Below are 19571 nucleotides of genomic sequence, written 5' to 3'. Positions count from 1 at the left end.
AATTATTATTCAACAATATTCAAAGCAAACAGTTGTAATGGTTATAGTTACTCGCATTATATTATCAAAAGTCTATAGCTAACTGAAAGCTGTTGAGATTGCCATGCCTCTTTATTTATTTCATGTTATGTCATTATCTTATCGTAGCTCACCACCCAGATGTATGGTGTACTGCAAATGTCTAAAAAATATTCTAACCTAAGAATGTTAGACTACACTTTAAAGTTAAACAACTTAAAACTTACAGTTAATACATTTATTTTCAAACTTGCACTCTGCCATACGCACACACACACACACACACACACACACACACACACACACACACACACACACACACACACACACACACACACACACACACACACACACAAGGTTATGTGTGTGCGTGAGTGCACATTCTAAGAGATAAGGCGAACACACTCGAAGAGCGTTTTTCTTTTTCTTTTTTTTTTCCTCAGCCTCTAAACATGTAACTTATTTTATATCATTTTATCATGCTATACATATCGACTCTTATTATAGTTATTAATCTAGGTTTTTATTTGTTCCATTATTTTAATTATAGATATATATATACATATATATTTGTATATATAAAAGCGCTATTTATATATCCAAACATACATGTATATCTTCAATCTACATTTTCTTCATATCTTATTTCAATATCCCCCATTATCTCTCGTTCGCATTAGTTTATTCCATTTTGCATTAATTCTTCTTGATTTCTTCCCATTTGTTCATCTTATTTTTACTTTTATCTCATGTTAGCACTTTGAGATTTTTTCTCCTCTTCATCTATTTTTAAACATTTCTTTCACCTCTATCGTCTTTTTGGAATCTTTCACCTGCCAGTGTCCAATATTTTGTATTTCACTTAGTTTTATTCTATACATGTAATTCTACATGCTCCGGTGTCTCATAGAAATGTGATTTCTTTGCCATTTATTTCAATTATTATTTCTGGTTTACTCGCTGTTTTTTCACTTAAGTTCTCATAACTTAGTATGTCTTATGTTCACTCTGATCATTTTCTTTGTCTTTTGGTGTGGTCTTTAGAGATTTGGATGTCTCCTGACCTAGTCATGCTGAGTAACCTTGATTGTTAATTTATTTTTTCTCAGGACAGTCTCATGCTAAATGTCCTTCTCTGACACAACGCCAACATGCAGCAGGGTGTAACTGCTTTTGTTGTCGTTATCTTTTTCCATTTCAGGTCTGCGTTTTTTTTTTGTTTGTTTTTTGGGTCCCTTTTTGATCTTACTGTTGGTTGTTTCGATACACTTTCATTGTATGGCGGTGGATTTTTTAAAATTTGTTTAACGCTGATCTACGTTTTGTTATTGTTGGAGCGCTGGCTGTCGCGGCTTCTGTCTGTACTTTTCTTCACTATCTTCCCTTACAATTTGCCTATCTCTTCTCCTAACTGGGCCTGTCTCTCTTAGCCCTTTCTTTGTCCTCTTTTCCTTTTTTTTCCCTTTCTTGCTGCTCCTTAGCACTTTGAGCCATCCTCATCCAGCACTCCAAGTGTTCCCACCCCATTCTGGCCAGTTTCTTTTTGTTATTTCTGCATTTTTGTATTATTTATTCCCGCAGTTTAAATATATCACCTACTTTGAGGCGTCCAGTAAATTCATGTTTTGAGATCGATAAATTTTAATAAGTCTGGATTTGTTTTTTCTACTGCTTTCCAGTCTTTACATTTTAACTCGTCTTTTGGACTAACCTTTGGTTTACTTGTCCCTTTTCACATTTTGAGAATTTGGAGTAATCCGTCGTCCCCTACAGAGCCGAACTTATAAGGATTACTTTTTCTTTGTTGTAAGATAGTGGTTCAATTTATTATTGTGGTACACGTCACTTCTACTGGAGGTTTTTCCCCCAGTGGAGATGTCTTGCCTGATGCCTCCACAATAACCCACCATTACTTCTCACAACTTTAGTATGGAGTGATAGCCTAGTGGCGATCACTCCCACACACTCTCACGTTCATACCTTTCACACTTGTTTTACGGAAGTTTCAGTACTTGTGGACTCCGACGTCCTTCTGTGGCCTCTTCTGTTTTAGAATTGTCGGTTTTTACGTGGACTCCGATGTCCTTAATTTGGCTTATTTTCAATGCTGAATCTTACGGAAGTTTCATTCTTTGCGGACTCCGACGTCCTTCTGATTCTTAGGCCTTTTTACCTGTTAGAGCCTAGGATTTACAGGGTTTGTTTTTGCGTCGTAACCCTTAGTCACACGCTTTTTTCTTCTTCTATGCGTCGTAACCCTCAGTCACACGCTATTTTTCCTTTGTAATTCAAAACATACTCACTGAAATCTGCGTTCCTTCCTCTTGTCCTCGGTTCCCCGTCAGTCGTCAGATCCAGCCCGGGTGCAGAAAAAGCAGCTCCTCAATGGGAGATGTGGGTGCCATGGTCTTCTGGTTTTACTCACCAGGCCGGAATCGTCAGACGTGTTGGGATCCGGCTCGAAGGACCAAGGAGATGTCAGGTGCAAACACTGTTGACATCTATTAATCAGACAAGAAGCAAGGAATCAATCAGAGACAGAGTTCAATTTAGCTCATGAGGAGACACGTGTTTTGGGCTGTACTCTAGTTACAGATCCAAACTACGTTCTAAAGAAAAGCCCGTGCGCCTCCTCCATTTATTAGGAAATGGCCCTTACATCACGGTGACTAAGGGAAGGGGGTAATCTCGACAACTCCAGTAAGACACAATATATGGTTATACAAAAATGCAAATATGATGACACTTGGTGATATCGCCCAGTCTCTGCTTTGTCTGGTCTTGGAACCAAATATTCGGCCTTGGCTGCCAGCAGGCCGAGTCTGGACACAACACTGATAAAGAGGCTAGCAATCTTTTGGATTGCTAGCTCTGCACAAATACAAAAATACCATTTCAGCCAAATCGACAATACTTTATAGTAACGGCCCTTAAGCATAAAGTTATGATGATAATATATACATAATTATTCTAACAGAGAGTCCAGTCCATAGTGGATCTAGTTAATAGTGTGAGAGTCCAGTACATAGTGGATCTAACATAATAGTTTGAGAGTCCAGTCCATAGTGGATCTACTTAATAGTGTGAGAGTCCAGTCCATGGTGGATCTAGTTAATAGTGTGAGAGTCCAGTCCATAGTGGATCTAACATAATAGTTTGAGAGTCCAGTCCATAGTGGATCTAACATAATAGTGTGAGAGTCCAGTCCATAGTGGATCAAGTTAATAGTGTGAGAGTCCAGTCCATGGTGGATCTAGTTAATAGTGTGAGAGTCCAGTCCATGGTGGATCTAGTTAATAGTGTGAGAGTCCAGTCCATAGTGGATCTAACATAATAGTTTGAGAGTCCAGTCCATAGTGGATCTAGTTAATAGTGTGAGAGTCCAGTCCATAGTGGATCTAGTTAATAGTGTGAGAGTCCAGTTCATTGTGGATCTAGTTAATAGTGTGAGAGTCCAGTCCATGGTGGATCTAGTTAATAGTGTGAGAGTCCAGTCCATGGTGGATCTAGTTAATAGTGTGAGAGTCCAGACCATATTGGATCTAGTTAATAGTGTGAGAGTCCAGTCCATATTGGATCTAGTTCATAGTGTGAGAGTCCAGTCCATGGTGGATCTAGTTAATAGTGTGAGAGTCCAGTCCATATTGGATCTAGTTAATAGTGTGAGAGTCCAGTCCATGGTGGATCTAGTTAATAGTGTGAGAGTCCAGTCCATAGTGGATCTAGTTAATAGTGTGAGAGTCCAGTCCATAGTGGATCTAGTTAATAGTGTGAGAGTCCAGTCCATAGTGGATCTAGTTAATAGTGTGAGAGTCCAGTCCATAGTGGATCAAGTTAATAGTGTGAGAGTCCAGTCCATAGTGGATCTAGTTAATAGTGTGAGAGTCCAGTCCATGGTGGATCTAGTTAATAGTGTGAGAATCCAGTACATAGTGGATCTAACATAATAGTTTGAGAGTCCAGTCCGTAGTGGATCTACTTAATAGTGTGAGAGTCCAGTCCATAGTGGATCAAGTTAATAGTGTGAGAGTCCAGTCCATAGTGGATCTAGTTAATAGTGTGAGAGTCCAGTACATAGTGGATCTAACATAATAGTTTGAGAGTCCAGTCCATAGTGGATCAAGTTAATAGTGTGAGAGTCCAGTCCATGGTGGATGTAGTTAATAGTGTGAGAGTCCAGTCCATAGTGGATCTAACATAATAGTGTGAGTCCAGTCCATAGTGGATCTAACATAATAGTGTGAGAGTCCAGTCCATAGTGGATCAAGTTAATAGTGTGACAGTCCAGTTCATAGTGGATCTAGTTAATAGTGTGAGAGTCCAGAAAGTAAAGGTGCTGCAAAACACAGAGATCAAACAGGAAACACTGACAAAACAAGAGCACCAGGACAGAAAGTGATTCTCAACACAGGAAAATCCAAACATAACCAGATTGTCAGTAGCACTTCTGGCAGTAGCCCCTTCCTATAACGGATTCCAGACGCTAAGTTTAACAAAAAGTCCTAAACCAAGGGAGGGTAGAAGGAGGAATGACAGGAGGTCGTCAAACTGCGCCCCTGCCTCAACCAGCCGACCGAAAGTCCAGGCCATGTGCCCCCGCAGCCAGCGGGGAAGAGCCAGGTGGCGGCGGCGAGTTGAACGCCGCTGCATCTGGTGAGGCGAGCGCCCACGGAATGGCCACAAATCCGTGGCCAACAAGAAGGCAGTTGCTAGTGGCCACGGCGCACCAGCAGCTCCAATCGTCCATGCCTAAGTCCTTATCATAGCTGCTGATTGCGCAGAGGGCGTCCATGAAACGGCCAAGGAGGCGGCGAGGAGTCCGCTGGAGACGTAGAAAGCGGCGGCCTCGACGAGGAGCCCGCAGGAGATGAAGAAGGCAGTGGCTGCGGTGGCCTCACTGGGAAAGGTGAGAGCTGTCGCACAGCTGACCTTAGCCCCCCCCTCAAGGGACGGATCCCAGACGTCCCCAAAGAGGCCAACAGACGACAGGGATGGGTGGGAGGGAGCTTGAAAAGAGGCAAAACATCACTTCGATTCGGCCATCAGTGCCAAAATGTTGTTAAGCTTCTCAGCCATTGAAATCTCACTGGCTGGGTCTTTTCTGTCACGGGTGCGTGAGCGTTGCTTGATGCGTGACCTCAAGCATGCAGAGAATAGCAGGCGGAATGCAAGTAAACAAATAGTTGATTACTTACAAGGAAGCGTGGAACCAAAAGAGCACACGGAAGCATCGGTCTCAAAAGGAAGAGGAAGAATGATCCAGCCCTGAAGGAGGGACCCAGGTGGAACTAAATGTGGAGGTTCTCTTCATACAATATTGACCCACATTTGATTGTTTTTAAAGCACAGAAAGTATTAAAGCGGCTTCAACATCCTTCAATTGTTCTTTATGTGGTCCATGATGGGGAAAAAGTGGATGTCCTTCGTGTCATCACAGGATGTCCCTGGAGTCTGTACATAACAGTAGGTCAGGTGACCTGGTGAGCCATCTTTGAACTGGAAGCACACTGGATCTTTTGGTAACAGTGTGGTGCCTCAGTTTGCACACGCTCAACTCTTTGTATGATTCAGTTTGCAACCAAAATGTTGTCCTGGTTTTTACCCCTTTTTGGTTATCATATTTACAAATATTGTGCAGTACAAATTATAGTTCTTTAGCCCGCAAATCATTCCACCAAATCCAGTGCCTACACAAAGTATGCCACCAGTTGGTGATTCGGGCTATGTACATTCTTTATGAAGTACGACAGACAAATAACTCACCACGAAGCTAAATAAATCTAAAAAAAAACTGTGAATTGTAGAAATAATTCCCCGCCTCCTTTTCCGCTCATCGCTCAACGCAGTCTTGACCAGTAAGAGTCTTCAATAAAGGTAAAAGTGATGTTTAAGTTTATTTATCCCTAATTTGTCATTTATATGTATTTCACATTGTTTTTTTGCATTATTAACGATTCTTCTTCTTCATAAAATGTGATTATTGTGAATATATTTGGGTGTCTGAAATGGCTGCATTTATTTGATTTGTATTTTTTCTTATAGGAAAAACGGCTTCTATTTTTGTACAATTACATTTTTAAAAACCGAGGTACCACATTATACACATTTTAAAATGTTTTTTCACCAATACTTAATACATAAAAACATTTGATAAATTATATTTCATGTTTAAATAATTCAAATAAAAATATATGAAAATACAATATTTGAAATACATGTACAAAAGCAGTGAAGTTGTCACGTTGTGTAAATGGTAAATAAAAAGAGAATACAACAAATCCTTTTCAACTTATATTCAATTGAATAGACTGCAAAGACAAGATATTTAATGTTCACACTGAGAAACTTCGTTATTTTTGGCAAATAATCATGAACTTAATCGTGAATTTAATGGCAGCAACATATTGCAAAAAAGTTGTCAGAGGGGCTTTTACACTTTGCACCTAGAACGATCTGGATGGTTCTTTTCCTCTTTGGTCCGGAGGACACGACGTCCACAGTTTCCAAAAACAATTTGAAATGTGGACTCGTCAGACCACAGAACACTTTCCCACTTTGTATCAGTCCATCTTAGATGAGCTCAGGCCCAGCAAAGCCGACGGCGTTTCTGGGTGTTGTTGATAAACGGTTTTCGCCTTGCATAGGAGAGTTTTAACTTGCACTTACAGATGTAGCGACCAACTGTAGTTACTGACAGTGTGTTTCTGAAGTGTTCCTGAGCCCATGTGGTGATATCCTTTACACACTGATGTCGCTTGTTGATGCAGTACAGCCTGAGGGATGGAAGGTCACGGGCTTAGCTGCTTACGTGCAGTGATTTCTCCAGATTCTCTGAACCCTTTGATGATATTACGGAGCGTAGATGGTGAAATCCCAAAATTCCTTGCAATAGCTGGTTGAGAAAGGTTTTTCTTAAACTGTTCAACAATTTGCTCACGCATTTGTTGACAAAGTGGTGACCCTCGCCCCATCCTTGTTTGTGAATGACTGAGCATTTCATGGAATCTACTTTTATACCCAATCATGGCACCCACCTGTTCCCAATTAGCCTGCACACCTGTGGGATGTTCCAAATAAGTGTTTGATGAGCATTCCTCAACTTTATCAGTATTTATTGCCACCTTTCCCAACTTCTTTGTCACGTGTTGCTGCCATCAAATTCTAAAGTTAATTATTATTTGCAAAAAAAAAATGTTTATGAGTTTGAACATCAAATATGTTGTCTTTGTAGCATATTCAACTGAATATGGCTTGAAAAGGATTTGCAAATCATTGTATTCCGTTTATATTTACATCTAACACAATTTCCCAACTCATATGGAAACAGGGTTTGTACTTGAAAGTATATACACTGTTACCTAACAACACCCCCGTGTCCCGAATTGGGAGGTGCCAAGGTTGGCAAGTATGCCATACAGTCATGTTGCACCGCTGTATGTGAGCCACAACATGAACAGTCCCTCCCCTCCCACACGTCAACACTCCTTCCTCCCCCGCACAAGGTCGTTGGCCTTCAGACTGTATCCCGCTGCCTTCCTTCCACGCAGCACTGACAGCTTCTTCTTCTTACCTGACCACCGGGCGCCATGTTATGTTTGGGTGGACTTGGGTGTCTCGGCGTGCTGCTGATCTCTACGGCCAGCGCTCACGGTATGGAGAGTTCATGGTCACTTCCTGTTGTGTGTTTAGCATGTTGACCTTCTTCCGCCTGATTGGATGAAGACAGGCACAACATAAGAATCTGCTTTTGTTAACGTCGGCGTGGTGCTAGCCTTGGTGAAAGCAACAAAAAAGACGTACCTTTTACAATGTCGTCCTTTGGCCATTGTCAGTGTTCCTGAGCGAGGGGGAGGCCACTCAGATGTTGACGCGGCGCAGACGAGCCAATAGCTACTTTGAAGAGCTGAAGCAAGGCAACCTGGAGCGCGAGTGTATGGAAGAGCGCTGCAACCTGGAGGAAGCGCGAGAGATTTTTGAAGATCAAGAACAAACTGTATATAATTCCTGCACCTTCACACATGACTGTTGCGCTTCCTAGATTAGCCTGAGGTGGGCTAGTTAGCTTGAACGACTTGATATTCTGTTGGTTAGTTTCAACAAGCTTGTTGAGAGGTAGGCTAGTTAGCTGCTAGCTAGTTTCAAATAGCCTGGCCATCTATGACCACTTTTTCTAACTTTGTTAGCTAGACCAGTGTTTTTCAACCACTGTGCCAGTCTGGTGTGCCGTGGGAGATGATCTAATTTCACCTGTTTGGGTTCAAGATATTTTTTGCAAAGCAGTAATTATAGTCTGCAAATGATGTGTTTTGTTGAGTGTCGGTGCTGTCTAGAGCTCGGCAGAGTAACCGTGTAATACTCTTCCATATCAGTAGGTGGCAGCAGGTAGCTTATTGCTTTGTAGATGTCGGGAACAGCAAGAGGCAGTGTGCAGGTAAAAAGGTATCTAATGCTGAAACCAAAAATAAACAAAAGGTGAGTGCCCCTACGAAAAGGCATTGAAGCTTAGGGAAGGCTATGCAGTAGAGATGCGCGGATAGGAAATTATTTCATCCGCAACCGCATCAGAAAGTCGTCAACCATCCGCCATCCACCCGTTTCTAACATTTAATCAGAACCGCACCCGCCCGTTGTTATATATCTAATATAGACGATGCAAGGCATTAGTGAGGTTATAAAGCTTTTGCCTGTTAAAGAAAGGAGACTGATCCAGTGCAGCACAGACATTCGCGTGCCACGCTGTCACGACCCAGACGCACACCAGTGCGCAATCATATGGGAGCCGCGCTGAGCGCACCTCCAAGCGCGTCTCGCTGCCGGCGACGGCCGGGTATGGCCCGACGCTCCAGCGCCATCCATTTTCAGGGCTAGTTGATTCGGCAGGTGGGTTGTTACACACGCCTTAGCGGGTTCCGACTTCCATGGCCACCGTCCTGCTGTCTATATCAACCAGGGTGAGCTCCACCCCTTTCGTGAGCGCACTGCGCGCGGAGTGACCCCTGTTACGCGCCCCCGGCAACAGGGGTGGCGGGCAGGTAAGCTGCGCGGGCGGAGCGCGCGGAGTGACCCCTGTTACGAGCCCCCGGCCACGGGGGTGGCGGGCAGGTAAGCTGCTTACCTGCTGCGCGTGAAGGCGGACGAGGCGGGGTGTTGGTGCGGTGGGCGCGGTGGTGACCCTGGACGTGCGTCGGGCCCTTCTCGCGGATCGCCTCAGCTACGGCTCCCGGTGGGGCCCTCTCGGGGGAAGGGGCCTCGGTCCCGGACCCCGGCGAGGCGTCCCTTCTCCGCTCCGTAAAAGTGTCCATCTCTTTTTTTTTTCTTCTTCTGTTGTGGCATATGCTGCAGGTGCCTGCTCGTTTTTCGTATGTGGGTAACAACATTTAACTATGTATATATATTTCCCAATTGGTTTAACTGCCACCCGCCTGAATCTATTTAAAATCTAATTTTTTTTTTATTTCAACCGCCCGACCCGACCCGACCCGCGGATAAAATCTAATTTTTTTTAATTTCATCCGCCCGATCCGCGGATAATCCGCGGACTCCGCGGTCGTGCCCGCAAACCGCGCATCTCTACTATGCAGAATGAAACTAAAACTGAACTGGCTACAAAGTAAACAAAAACAGAATGCTGGACGACAGCAAAGACTTACTGTGGAGCATAGACGGCGTCCACAATGTACATCCGAACATGACATGACAATCAACAATGTCCCCACAAAGAAGGATAAAATCAACTGAAATATTCTTGATTGCTAAAACAAAGTAGGTGCGGGGAATAACGCTCGAAGGAAGACATGAAACTGCTACAACAAAACAGGAAAAGCCACCAAAATAGAAGCGCAAGACAAGAAGTAAAACACTACACACAGGAAAACAGCAAAAAAGTCCAAATAAGTCAGGGTGTGATGTGACAGCTGGTGACAGTACACCTACTTTGAGACAAGAGCTATAGTGATGCATGCTTGGTTCTGCTTTAAAGTCATATCCAACAATTAAGACTTTTTACTGTCAACTGAGTTTCGTTTTTGAATGATTTGTGCTGGTGGTGTGCCTCCGCATTTCTTCAACGCAAAAATTGTGCCTTGGCTCAAAAAAGGTTGAAAAACACTGAGCTAGACTACGACACATCTGATGGTCTCAGGTGGCATTTTTAGATGTTTACTAGTGAAATTCATTTCCTTTATTCTCCGGACTATAGGGCGCACCGGGTTATAAGGCGCACTGCCGATGAGCGGGTCGAGTCAAGTCTATTTTCATACAAAAGGCGCATTAATGGAGTCATATTATTATGATTATTTTCTAAATGTAAAATACTTCCTTGTGGTCTACATAACATGTAATGGTGCTTCTTTGCTCAAAATGTTGCATAGATGATGTTTTACACACCATCTTCAACTCACTTTCTGACAGTCTCCTCAGTTTTGTTGGCGCTCTTATTTACATGCCTCCACTTGGACAGCGTCTTCTACCCGTCATCTTTGTTGTAGCGGTGTAGCGTGCAAGGACGGGAGTGGAAGAAGTGTCAAAAGATGGCGCTAACTGTTTTAATGACATTCACACTTTACTTCAATCAATAACGGAGCAGCATCTCCTCATCCAGAAACAACAACGACTGGAACTCTCTGATAACTGAAGTTCCTTGGGCGAATAATGTAAAGCCACTACACCGGTATGTTTTAGTGCTTTCATGGTGAGTTTACTGACAGATATAAGTAAGAACTTTACACTACTTTATATTAGAAATGGCAACAGTGGAGGATGAATGTCACAAAACAAGAAGATAGAGAAAAATAAAAACCTTATTGACAACAGTGTCGGACTACAAAGGTGGACACGCGCACATTTTCAGGACTTATGCAGATCTCAAATACACATCAGCAGGTACCAGAAGGTAGGAAAAGTTATATAATATGTCTGCTAATAGATGCCATTTTGCGATCCTTATACACACACCATCATAATACACCTATGTTGAAAAGTACGTCTGACTACTGTAGCCGTAACGCGCCGACAATCCTTCGAGCGTTTCGGCTTTATAGCTTTTTGAGTGCCGTGTGTAATGTTCTATATTCTCAATGGAACATTTGAAGTTTTGGTGTCGTTTACTGGCGTCATATTGCAGTCCACACTTATCTCTTATGTGTGACTGCCATCTACTGGTCCCACTTATCATTTCACCATGTACCAAATAAAATTGCTTCGAGGTTGGTAAGAACAACCAATATTATTCCGTTTATTAGGCGCACCGGGTTATAAAGGCGCACTGTTGATTTTTGAGAAAATGAAAGGATTTGAAGTGCGCCTTATAGTCCAAAAAATACGGTACATAAATCAAGTTAACCACGAGGATCAAGCCTAGCTTGTGAAAATGCTTTGGGAGTTAGGGTACAACTGCTGTACAACTGTTGCTATAACTGGCATAGCCCAGGTCAGGTTCAATTATTTACATGTTTTCAATCAGTTTGTGTAAAGGACCTCTTTAAGGGGCCCTTTAATCCAAAGCCAATTTAGTCCCCATAAGTGCCGAAAATGTTCAATCAAACCATGGGGGCACGGCGAAGACATTTAAAAAAACAATCTTGCCTTTTTAAAAACATGCAGCAAACAAGCCGTTTGAGACTTCAGTGACATATTTGTCCGTAGTTACGTCAGCGGATATCTCCATATATGGTCGAGGTTCACCCAAAAAGCTTTGCACAAGCCTGCCATTTTTTTTCCAGTTGTAGTCCAAAGTTGTAGTCAGTAAGTTCCTTATTTTCTCTATTTCATCGTTGTGGGGCAGACTGGCTCGTACATGCACATGCATGCTAAAAATCCTCCGCTATTGCCATTTCTAATAAAAAAGTAGCCTGCAGTTGTAACTTGTATCTGTCAGTAGACTCGATGTGGAAGCTCTAAAAACGACATCATGGCTGACGGGGCGGCCGTGCAGTCAAATGGGGCTTTGGCTTTGGCTAGGGAAGAACTTTGGCACAAAAATAAGACCACTCACAAAAAGGCATACTCTGAAGACAGTCAAAAAGTGTTTTGCAGATGGTCTGTAGAAAAATATACATGCAAAATTTGGACCAACATTACAGAAATGTGTTTTGAAAGTGGAAAAACAAATCTAATAACTGCTTTAATCATTTGGCTTGAAAAAGAAAAATCCCCAGAAAATAGATCTAGCAAGCAAAGAGGTTCAGGCTTGTTGTGACAATTTAGATATTGATGCTACCAAACAAGTGTAGTGTAAAGTGTTTAGTTAGTTGTATTAGTAAAAGAATGCACCATTGAGACACTTACCGGTAAGTGTTCGCTGTCAAGCTCGGTTAAGTTTCTTACATTATTGTGTTTTTGTTTCTCAGAGTAAGTTATTGACATCTGCCTCCTTTAAGGGATTGGAGTTTGAATTGTCCTGATTTCCTTAAATAGCTTAGTTTCTTCTCGTTACATGGACTTGTGTTTAATAATATTGAGCATCTCCGTACACACCCTGGGAGGGTAACTGTGGTTTTCATTCTTTAGACGTTTGATTCTTGCTTCTTCTTTTTCAGAATGAATTCTGGGCCAAGTATTATGGTAAGATTAGATGCGATGAAGTGGTTTTGCTGTTGTTGTTGATCTGATCCGTAGATTTTCTGGCCGTCCTGCAGATGGTGATGCATGTGAGTCCATGCCCTGCGCTCACGGAGGACGTTGTGAAGACGGCATCGGCAGCTACAGCTGCGAGTGTGCTGAAGGCTACCAGGGCTCCAATTGTGAAATTGGTACAGAAGCGACGTCCAGCTTAGATGACTTGTAAACTAGCACAGCAATGTTTATCATCAATCTAAAATCTAGATGAGGCAATTCCTGAAGAAAATTGCGTATGAATGCTCCAATGCTGAAATTGAACTGAAATACGGGAATTTTTTTTAGAATTGTTGAAGTAGAGCACACAATTCCCAAACCAGCTGAATATTTTGAAGTTGGAACAGTTGGAATCAGATGAAAAATGTGGGAATTGGGGAACTTTGAAAAATATCCCATTGATTTCAATGGGAATTTCCAAAAAATGTGGGAATTTTTTTTTTCAATTCTAAAACACTTGAAATGGTCTGAATGAGTTGAAATGGTTGGTGTTGGAATTTTTCAATGTGCATGTCTTTGGCGGTGGGAGGGGCCTATCCCAAGGTGCATGTCTTTGGAGGTGGGAGGGGCCTATCCCCAGGTGCATGTCTTTGGAGGTGGGAGGAAGCCGGAGTACCCGGAGAGAACCCACGCAGTCACGGGGAGAACATGCAAACTCCACACAGAAAGATCCCGAGCCCGGGATTGAACTCACGACTACTTAGGGCCTTCGTATTGTGAGGCAGACGCACTAACCCCTCTGCCAACGTGCTGCCTGAATTTATCAAATCGATCGAGAAATGTTGAAGTAGTAACATGTATTACGGAATGCCTGGGATTTTGGGAAAACCAGAAATTTTTCCAGTTCAAAATACAACTTTGTTGGAATGTTTTGACGGTGGAAACGGTTGAAGTGGGTTGAAATAGAAAAAAGGGTGGAAATAGGGCTTTGGAAAACCAGCAATTCTGGTTTGATGGGAAAAATGTCCCGGAAAACCTGGAATTCTAGGAAATCTGGGAATTTGTCAGGGGAAAGCCCGCAATTCCTAAATAGGCTGAACAGTTTGAAGTTGGAACGCTTTGAATCAGATAAAAAATGTGGGAATTAGGGAACTTTGAAAAATGTCCCATTGATTTCAATGGGAATTTCCCAAAAATTTGGGAATTTCAGGAAAAGCAGGAATTTTTTTGAAAATTCAAAAACACTTGAATGGTTGGTGTTGGAATTTTTCAAATCGGTCGAGAAATGTTGAAGTAGTTGAATTGAGAAATGGTATTACGGAATGCCTGGAATTTCGGGAAAACTGGGAAATTCCAGTTCAAAAAACAACTTTGTTTTTTTGTCTCTTAAGAGGAATGTTTTGACGGTGGAACGATTGAAAAATGTGGGAGGAGTAGTTGTCAGAAAATAGGGTGGAAATAAAGCTTTGGAAAACCAGGAATTCTGGAAAAGCATAGTTTGAATTTCCAGGATGGTGGAATGTTTTGAAGGTGGAATGGTTTGAATCAGTTGAAAAATGTGGAAATGGTGGACGTTTGAAAAATGGCCAGTTCAATCAGAATGGGAAAAATGTCCCGGAAAACCTGGAATTCTAGGAAATCTGGGAATTTGTCAAGGGAAAGCCCGCGATTCCTGAATAGGCTGAACAGTTTGAAGTTGGAACGCTTTGAATCAGATAAAAAATGTGGGAATTAGGGAACTTTGAAAAATGTCCCATTGATTTCAATGGGAATTTCCAAAAAATTTGGGAATTTCAGGAAAAGCGGGAATTTTTTTGAAAATTCAAAAACACTTGAATGGTTGGTGTTGGAATTTTTCAAATCGGTCGAGAAATGTTGAAGTAGTTGAATTGAGAAATGGTATTACGGAATGCCTGGAATTTCGGAAAAACCGGGAAATTCCAGTTCAAAAAACAACTTTGTTTTTTTGTCTCAATAAGAGGAATGTTTTGACGGTGGAACGATTGAAAAATGTGGGAGGAGTAGTTGTCAGAAAATAGGGTGGAAATAAGGCTTTGGAAAACCAGGAATTCTGGAAAAGGATAGTTTGAACTTGGAAAAACGATAGTTTGAATTTCCAGGATGGTGGAATGTGTTGAAGGTGGAATGGTTTGAATCGGTTGAAAAATGTGGAAATGGTGGACGTTTGAAAAATGGCCAGTTCATTCTGAATGGGAAAAATGTCCCGGAAAACCTGGAATTCTAGGAAATCTGGGAATTTGTCAAGGAAAAGCCCGCGATTCCTGAATAGGCTGAACAGTTTGAAGTTGGAATGGTTCGAATCGGATGAAAAATGTGGAAGGTAGAGCGCGCCAAAATCTGGAGGAGAAGAAGAAGGAGATGAATTTTGTTGTAGAAAAGCCAATGTGGAGCATTCACACAATAACAACGTCAGGTGCTTACTACAGAAGCTCCAACCTCAGCGATGTTGATGTTCTTGTTTCTTAACAGCCGCTCCTCAGCTCTGTGAAAACCAAAATGGCGGTTGTGAGCACTTCTGCCAGATGGTGCGAGGACACATTGAATGCTCATGTGCTGATGGGTATTTCCCCGTGGACAAATCATGTCATTCCAACGGTGAGTCTACAGTACTTTCTCCCTCAAATTTCAGAGGTTCTGAATTCCCCTCTCCACACCACAAAACTCCTTTTAGAGCCCTTCAAATGTGGCGCCGTCATCCATGGAAAGACACGGTCCATTTTCAGTTATCAGCACCGGAACTACACGGAGGGAAGCGACTCCTGGTTGAACCAGACCGACATAGAAAGCAACATCACCTCCACCGCCGCCTCGTCTCCTGGTAACTTCAGCACCGATCAAATTGCGCATGACTATGAAGAGGAGGAAGATACCTTACCTGAAATGGTGGGAATGACCCGCATCGTCAACGGCAAAGACTGCCCGCCAGGGGAATGTCCATGGCAGGTGAGACAAGGGATGAACTGTGTCGGGGTATTAAAGTGAGATACTGTGTTGAAAGTCCTTGGTGTTCTCAACACAGGCACTTCTCATCAATGAGGACGGCCAAGGGTTTTGTGGCGGTACCATCTTGAACCAATACATCGTCTTGACTGCGGCGCACTGCATGAAGCAATTCAATTACATCTCTGTGAGGCTTGGTGGGTCTGACTGACCAATGAGTCCAAGTGTGTTCTTGGGATGTTTTCTTGACAACTGGCGGCCTCTGTCCATTCAGGTGAGTTTGACGTACTGGTGACTGACGGGAACGAAGCCAACCACAATGTGGAGGCTGTCTTCAAACACCACAACTACAACCCAGACACTTATCACAACGACATTGCTCTCATCAAACTGGCCACGCCCATCAAGTTCTCCAGGTTCGTCTTGCCAGCCTGCATACCTGAATCAGATTTTGCTGAGAAGGTGAGCGTTTATTGGCTTCACGTTGACACACAGTATGTGTACACGCACTGTATATGTTTGGCCACCTGTCTCGGCAGGTTCTGATGAAGCAGCCGCTTGGCATGGTTAGCGGTTTTGGACGTCTTGGCGAGGGTCAACAACCGTCCACCATCTTGCAGCGCCTTGCCGTGCCCTATGTGGCCCGCCAGGTTTGTCAAGAATCCACCAATTTCCATATCTCTACACGCATGTTCTGTGCGGGCTATGACAAAGAAGCAAAGGATTCATGCGAAGGAGATAGTGGCGGGCCGCATGTTACAAAGTTCAAAAAAACATATTTCCTCACTGGCATAGTGAGCTGGGGAGAAGGATGTGCACGAAAAGGCAAATATGGCGTTTACACACAAGTATCCAAACAAATTGGCTGGATCCATGAAGGCATTCAGAATCTGATGAGCGCAGGCAGGGTGAAGAGGCACCAAGGACCAATCAGGTGGCTGGATATGTAAAATGGCCAGACTTTACAGTCCACCACTACATCTAGTTAGAAAGAAACTTTTAATCTGTGCCGTATAATCTTTATGTATATCCAGATACCATGACCATAATAAAAAGTACAACAGTTGATGTGATCAAATGTGTGTGACGTATGATTCATCTAGACCAGGGCTTTCAGGCCGCCATTTACTACACGCATGTCACCGAGTGGTGAGCGTTGCTTGATGCGGGACCCCAAGCATGCAGAGAATAGCAGGCGGGATGCAAGTAAAAAAACTATTGATTACTTACAAGGAAGCGTGGAACCAAAAGAGCACACGGAAGCATCGGTCTCAAAAGGAAGAGGAAGAATGATCCAGCCCTGAAGGAGGGACCCAGGTGGAACTATTTAAACGAGGAACAGGTGTGCTGACAGGACGTGGAACATTCAAAGTTTATTCATATAGCCCTTAATCACAAGTGTCTCAAAGGGCCGCACAAGCCACAACGACATCCTCGGCTCAGATCCCACATCAGGGCAAGGAAAAACTCAACCCAATGGGATGACAATGAAAAAACCTTGGAGGGGACCTCAGCAGGAGTGAGTCTAGTTAATAGTGTGAGAGTCCAGTCCATGGTGGATCTAGTTAATAGTGTGAGAGTCCAGTCCATGGTGGATCTAGTTAATAGTGTGAGAGTCCAGTCCATGGTGGATCTAGTTAATAGTGTGAGAGTCCAGACCATATTGGATCTAGTTAATAGTGTGAGAGTCCAGTCCATAGTGGATCTAGTTAATAGTGTGAGAGTCCAGTCCATAGTGGATCTAGTTAATAGTGTGAGAGTCCAGTCCATAGTGGATCTAGTTAATAGTGTGAGAGTCCAGTACATAGTGGATCTAACATAATAGTTTGAGAGTCCAGTCCATAGTGGATCTACTTAATAGTGTGAGAGTCCAGTCCATGGTGGATCTAGTTAATAGTGTGAGAGTCCAGTCCATAGTGGATCTAACATAATAGTTTGAGAGTCCAGTCCATAGTGGATCTAACATAATAGTGTGAGAGTCCAGTCCATAGTGGATCAAGTTAATAGTGTGAGAGTCCAGTCCATAGTGGATCTAGTTAATAGTGTGAGAGTCCAGTCCATGGTGGATCTAGTTAATAGTGTGAGAGTCCAGTCCATAGTGGATCTAACATAATAGTTTGAGAGTCCAGTCCGTAGTGGATCTACTTAATAGTGTGAGAGTCCAGTCCATAGTGGATCAAGTTAATAGTGTGAGAGTCCAGTCCATAGTGGATCTAGTTAATAGTGTGAGAGTCCAGTACATAGTGGATCTAACATAATAGTTTGAGAGTCCAGTCCATAGTGGATCAAGTTAATAGTGTGAGAGTCCAGTCCATGGTGGATGTAGTTAATAGTGTGAGAGTCCAGTCCATAGTGGATCTAACATAATAGTGTGAGAGTCCAGTCCATAGTGGATCTAACATAATAGTGTGAGAGTCCAGTCCATAGTGGATCTAACATAATAGTGTGAGAGTCCAGTCCATAGTGGATCTAACATAATAGTGTGAGAGTCCAGTCCATAGTGGATCTAACATAATAGTGTGAGAGTCCAGTCCATAGTGGATCAAGTTAATAGTGTGACAGTCCAGTTCATAGGCAGTAGCCCCTTCCTATAACGGATTCCAGACGCTAAGTTTAACAAAAAGTCCTAAACCAAGGGAGGGTAGAAGGAGGAATGACAGGAGGTCGTCAAACTGCGCCCCTGCCTCAACCAGCCGACCAAAAGTCCAGGCCATGTGCCCCCGCAGCCAGCGGGGAAGAGCCAGGTGGCGGCGGCGAGTTGAACGCCGCTGCATCTGGTGAGGCGAGCGCCCACGGAATGGCCACAAATCCGTGGCCAACAAGAAGGCAGTTGCTAGTGGCCACGGCGCACCAGCAGCTCCAATCGTCCATGCCTAAGTCCTTATCATAGCTGCTGATTGCGCAGAGGGCGTCCATGAAACGGCCAAGGAGGCGGCGAGGAGTCCGCTGGAGACGTAGAAGGCGGCGGCCTCGACGAGGAGCCCGCAGGAGATGAAGAAGGCAGTGGCTGCGGTGGCCTCACTGGGAAAGGTGAGAGCTGTCGCACAGCTGACCTTAGCCCCCCCCCTCAAGGGACGGATCCCAGACGTCCCCAAAGAGGCCAACAGACGACAGGGATGGGTGGGAGGGAGCTTGAAAAGAGGCAAAACATCACTTCGATTCGGCCATCAGTGCCAAAATGTTGTTAAGCTTCTCAGCCATTGAAATCTCACTGGCTGGGTCTTTTCTGTCACGGGTGCGTGAGCGTTGCTTGATGCGTGACCTCAAGCATGCAGAGAATAGCAGGCGGAATGCAAGTAAACAAATAGTTGATTACTTACAAGGAAGCGTGGAACCAAAAGAGCACACGGAAGCATCGGTCTCAAAAGGAAGAGGAAGAATGATCCAGCCCTGAAGGAGGGACCCAGGTGGAACTAAATGTGGAGGTTCTCTTCATACAATATTGACCCACATTTGATTGTTTTTAAAGCACAGAAAGTATTAAAGCGGCTTCAACATCCTTCAATTGTTCTTTATGTGGTCCATGATGGGGAAAAAGTGGATGTCCTTCGTGTCATCACAGGATGTCCCTGGAGTCTGTACATAACAGTAGGTCAGGTGACCTGGTGAGCCATCTTTGAACTGGAAGCACACTGGATCTTTTGGTAACAGTGTGGTGCCTCAGTTTGCACACGCTCAACTCTTTGTATGATTCAGTTTGCAACCAAAATGTTGTCCTGATTTTTACCCCTTTTTGGTTATCATATTTACAAATATAGTGCGTTACAAATTATAGTTCTTTAGCCCGCAAATCATTCCACCAAATCCAGTGCCTACACAAAGTATGCCACCAGTTGGTGATTCGGGCTATGTACATTCTTTATGAAGTACGACAGACAAATAACTCACCACGAGGCTAAATAAATCTAAAAAAAAACAGTGAATTGTAGAAATAATTCCCCGCCTCCTTTTCCGCTCATCGCTCAACGCAGTCTTGACCAGTAAGAGTCTTCAATAAAGGTAAAAGTGATGTTTAAGTTTATTTATCCCTAATTTGTCAT

General features: G+C 43.3%; 1 protein-coding gene and 1 long non-coding RNA gene across 2 annotated transcripts; one reads left to right on the top strand and one right to left on the bottom strand.

Annotated features, from left to right (window-relative positions):
* Nucleotides 1–305: 305 nt before the first annotated feature.
* LOC133571101 (uncharacterized) lies at nt 306–7941 on the bottom strand. Its single transcript, XR_009810275.1, has 3 exons — nt 7819–7941; nt 7589–7726; nt 306–2519 (listed from the first exon to the last, which is right to left on the bottom strand). It is a non-coding gene; the product is annotated as an uncharacterized lncRNA (long non-coding RNA).
* LOC133571098 (coagulation factor X-like) lies at nt 7506–16609 on the top strand. The gene is made up of 9 exons (XM_061924158.1): nt 7506–7668; nt 7851–8011; nt 12555–12579; nt 12654–12767; nt 15061–15186; nt 15263–15534; nt 15611–15728; nt 15806–15993; nt 16071–16609. The coding sequence occupies exons 1-9, from the start codon at nt 7605–7607 to the stop codon at nt 16479–16481; spliced, it is 1479 nt and encodes a 492-aa protein (XP_061780142.1). The 5' UTR covers nt 7506–7604; the 3' UTR covers nt 16482–16609.
* Nucleotides 16610–19571: the final 2962 nt, after the last annotated feature.

This window comes from Nerophis lumbriciformis, linkage group LG28 (genome assembly GCF_033978685.3).
Source record: "Nerophis lumbriciformis linkage group LG28, RoL_Nlum_v2.1, whole genome shotgun sequence".
In the NCBI taxonomy this organism is placed as follows: Eukaryota; Metazoa; Chordata; class Actinopteri; order Syngnathiformes; family Syngnathidae; genus Nerophis; species Nerophis lumbriciformis.
This window is presented reverse-complemented; position numbering and strand designations above follow the sequence as displayed.

Bases quoted from the DNA above. Each gene is read 5' to 3' on its own strand.
- LOC133571098 (XM_061924158.1), top strand. From the start codon at position 7,605: ATGTTATGTTTGGGTGGACTTGGGTGTCTCGGCGTGCTGCTGATCTCT. The intron at 12,768-15,060 runs GTACAGAAGCGA...GTTTCTTAACAG, and splicing joins GGGCTCCAATTGTGAAATTG to CCGCTCCTCAGCTCTGTGAA. The intron at 15,187-15,262 runs GTGAGTCTACAG...AACTCCTTTTAG, and splicing joins CAAATCATGTCATTCCAACG to AGCCCTTCAAATGTGGCGCC.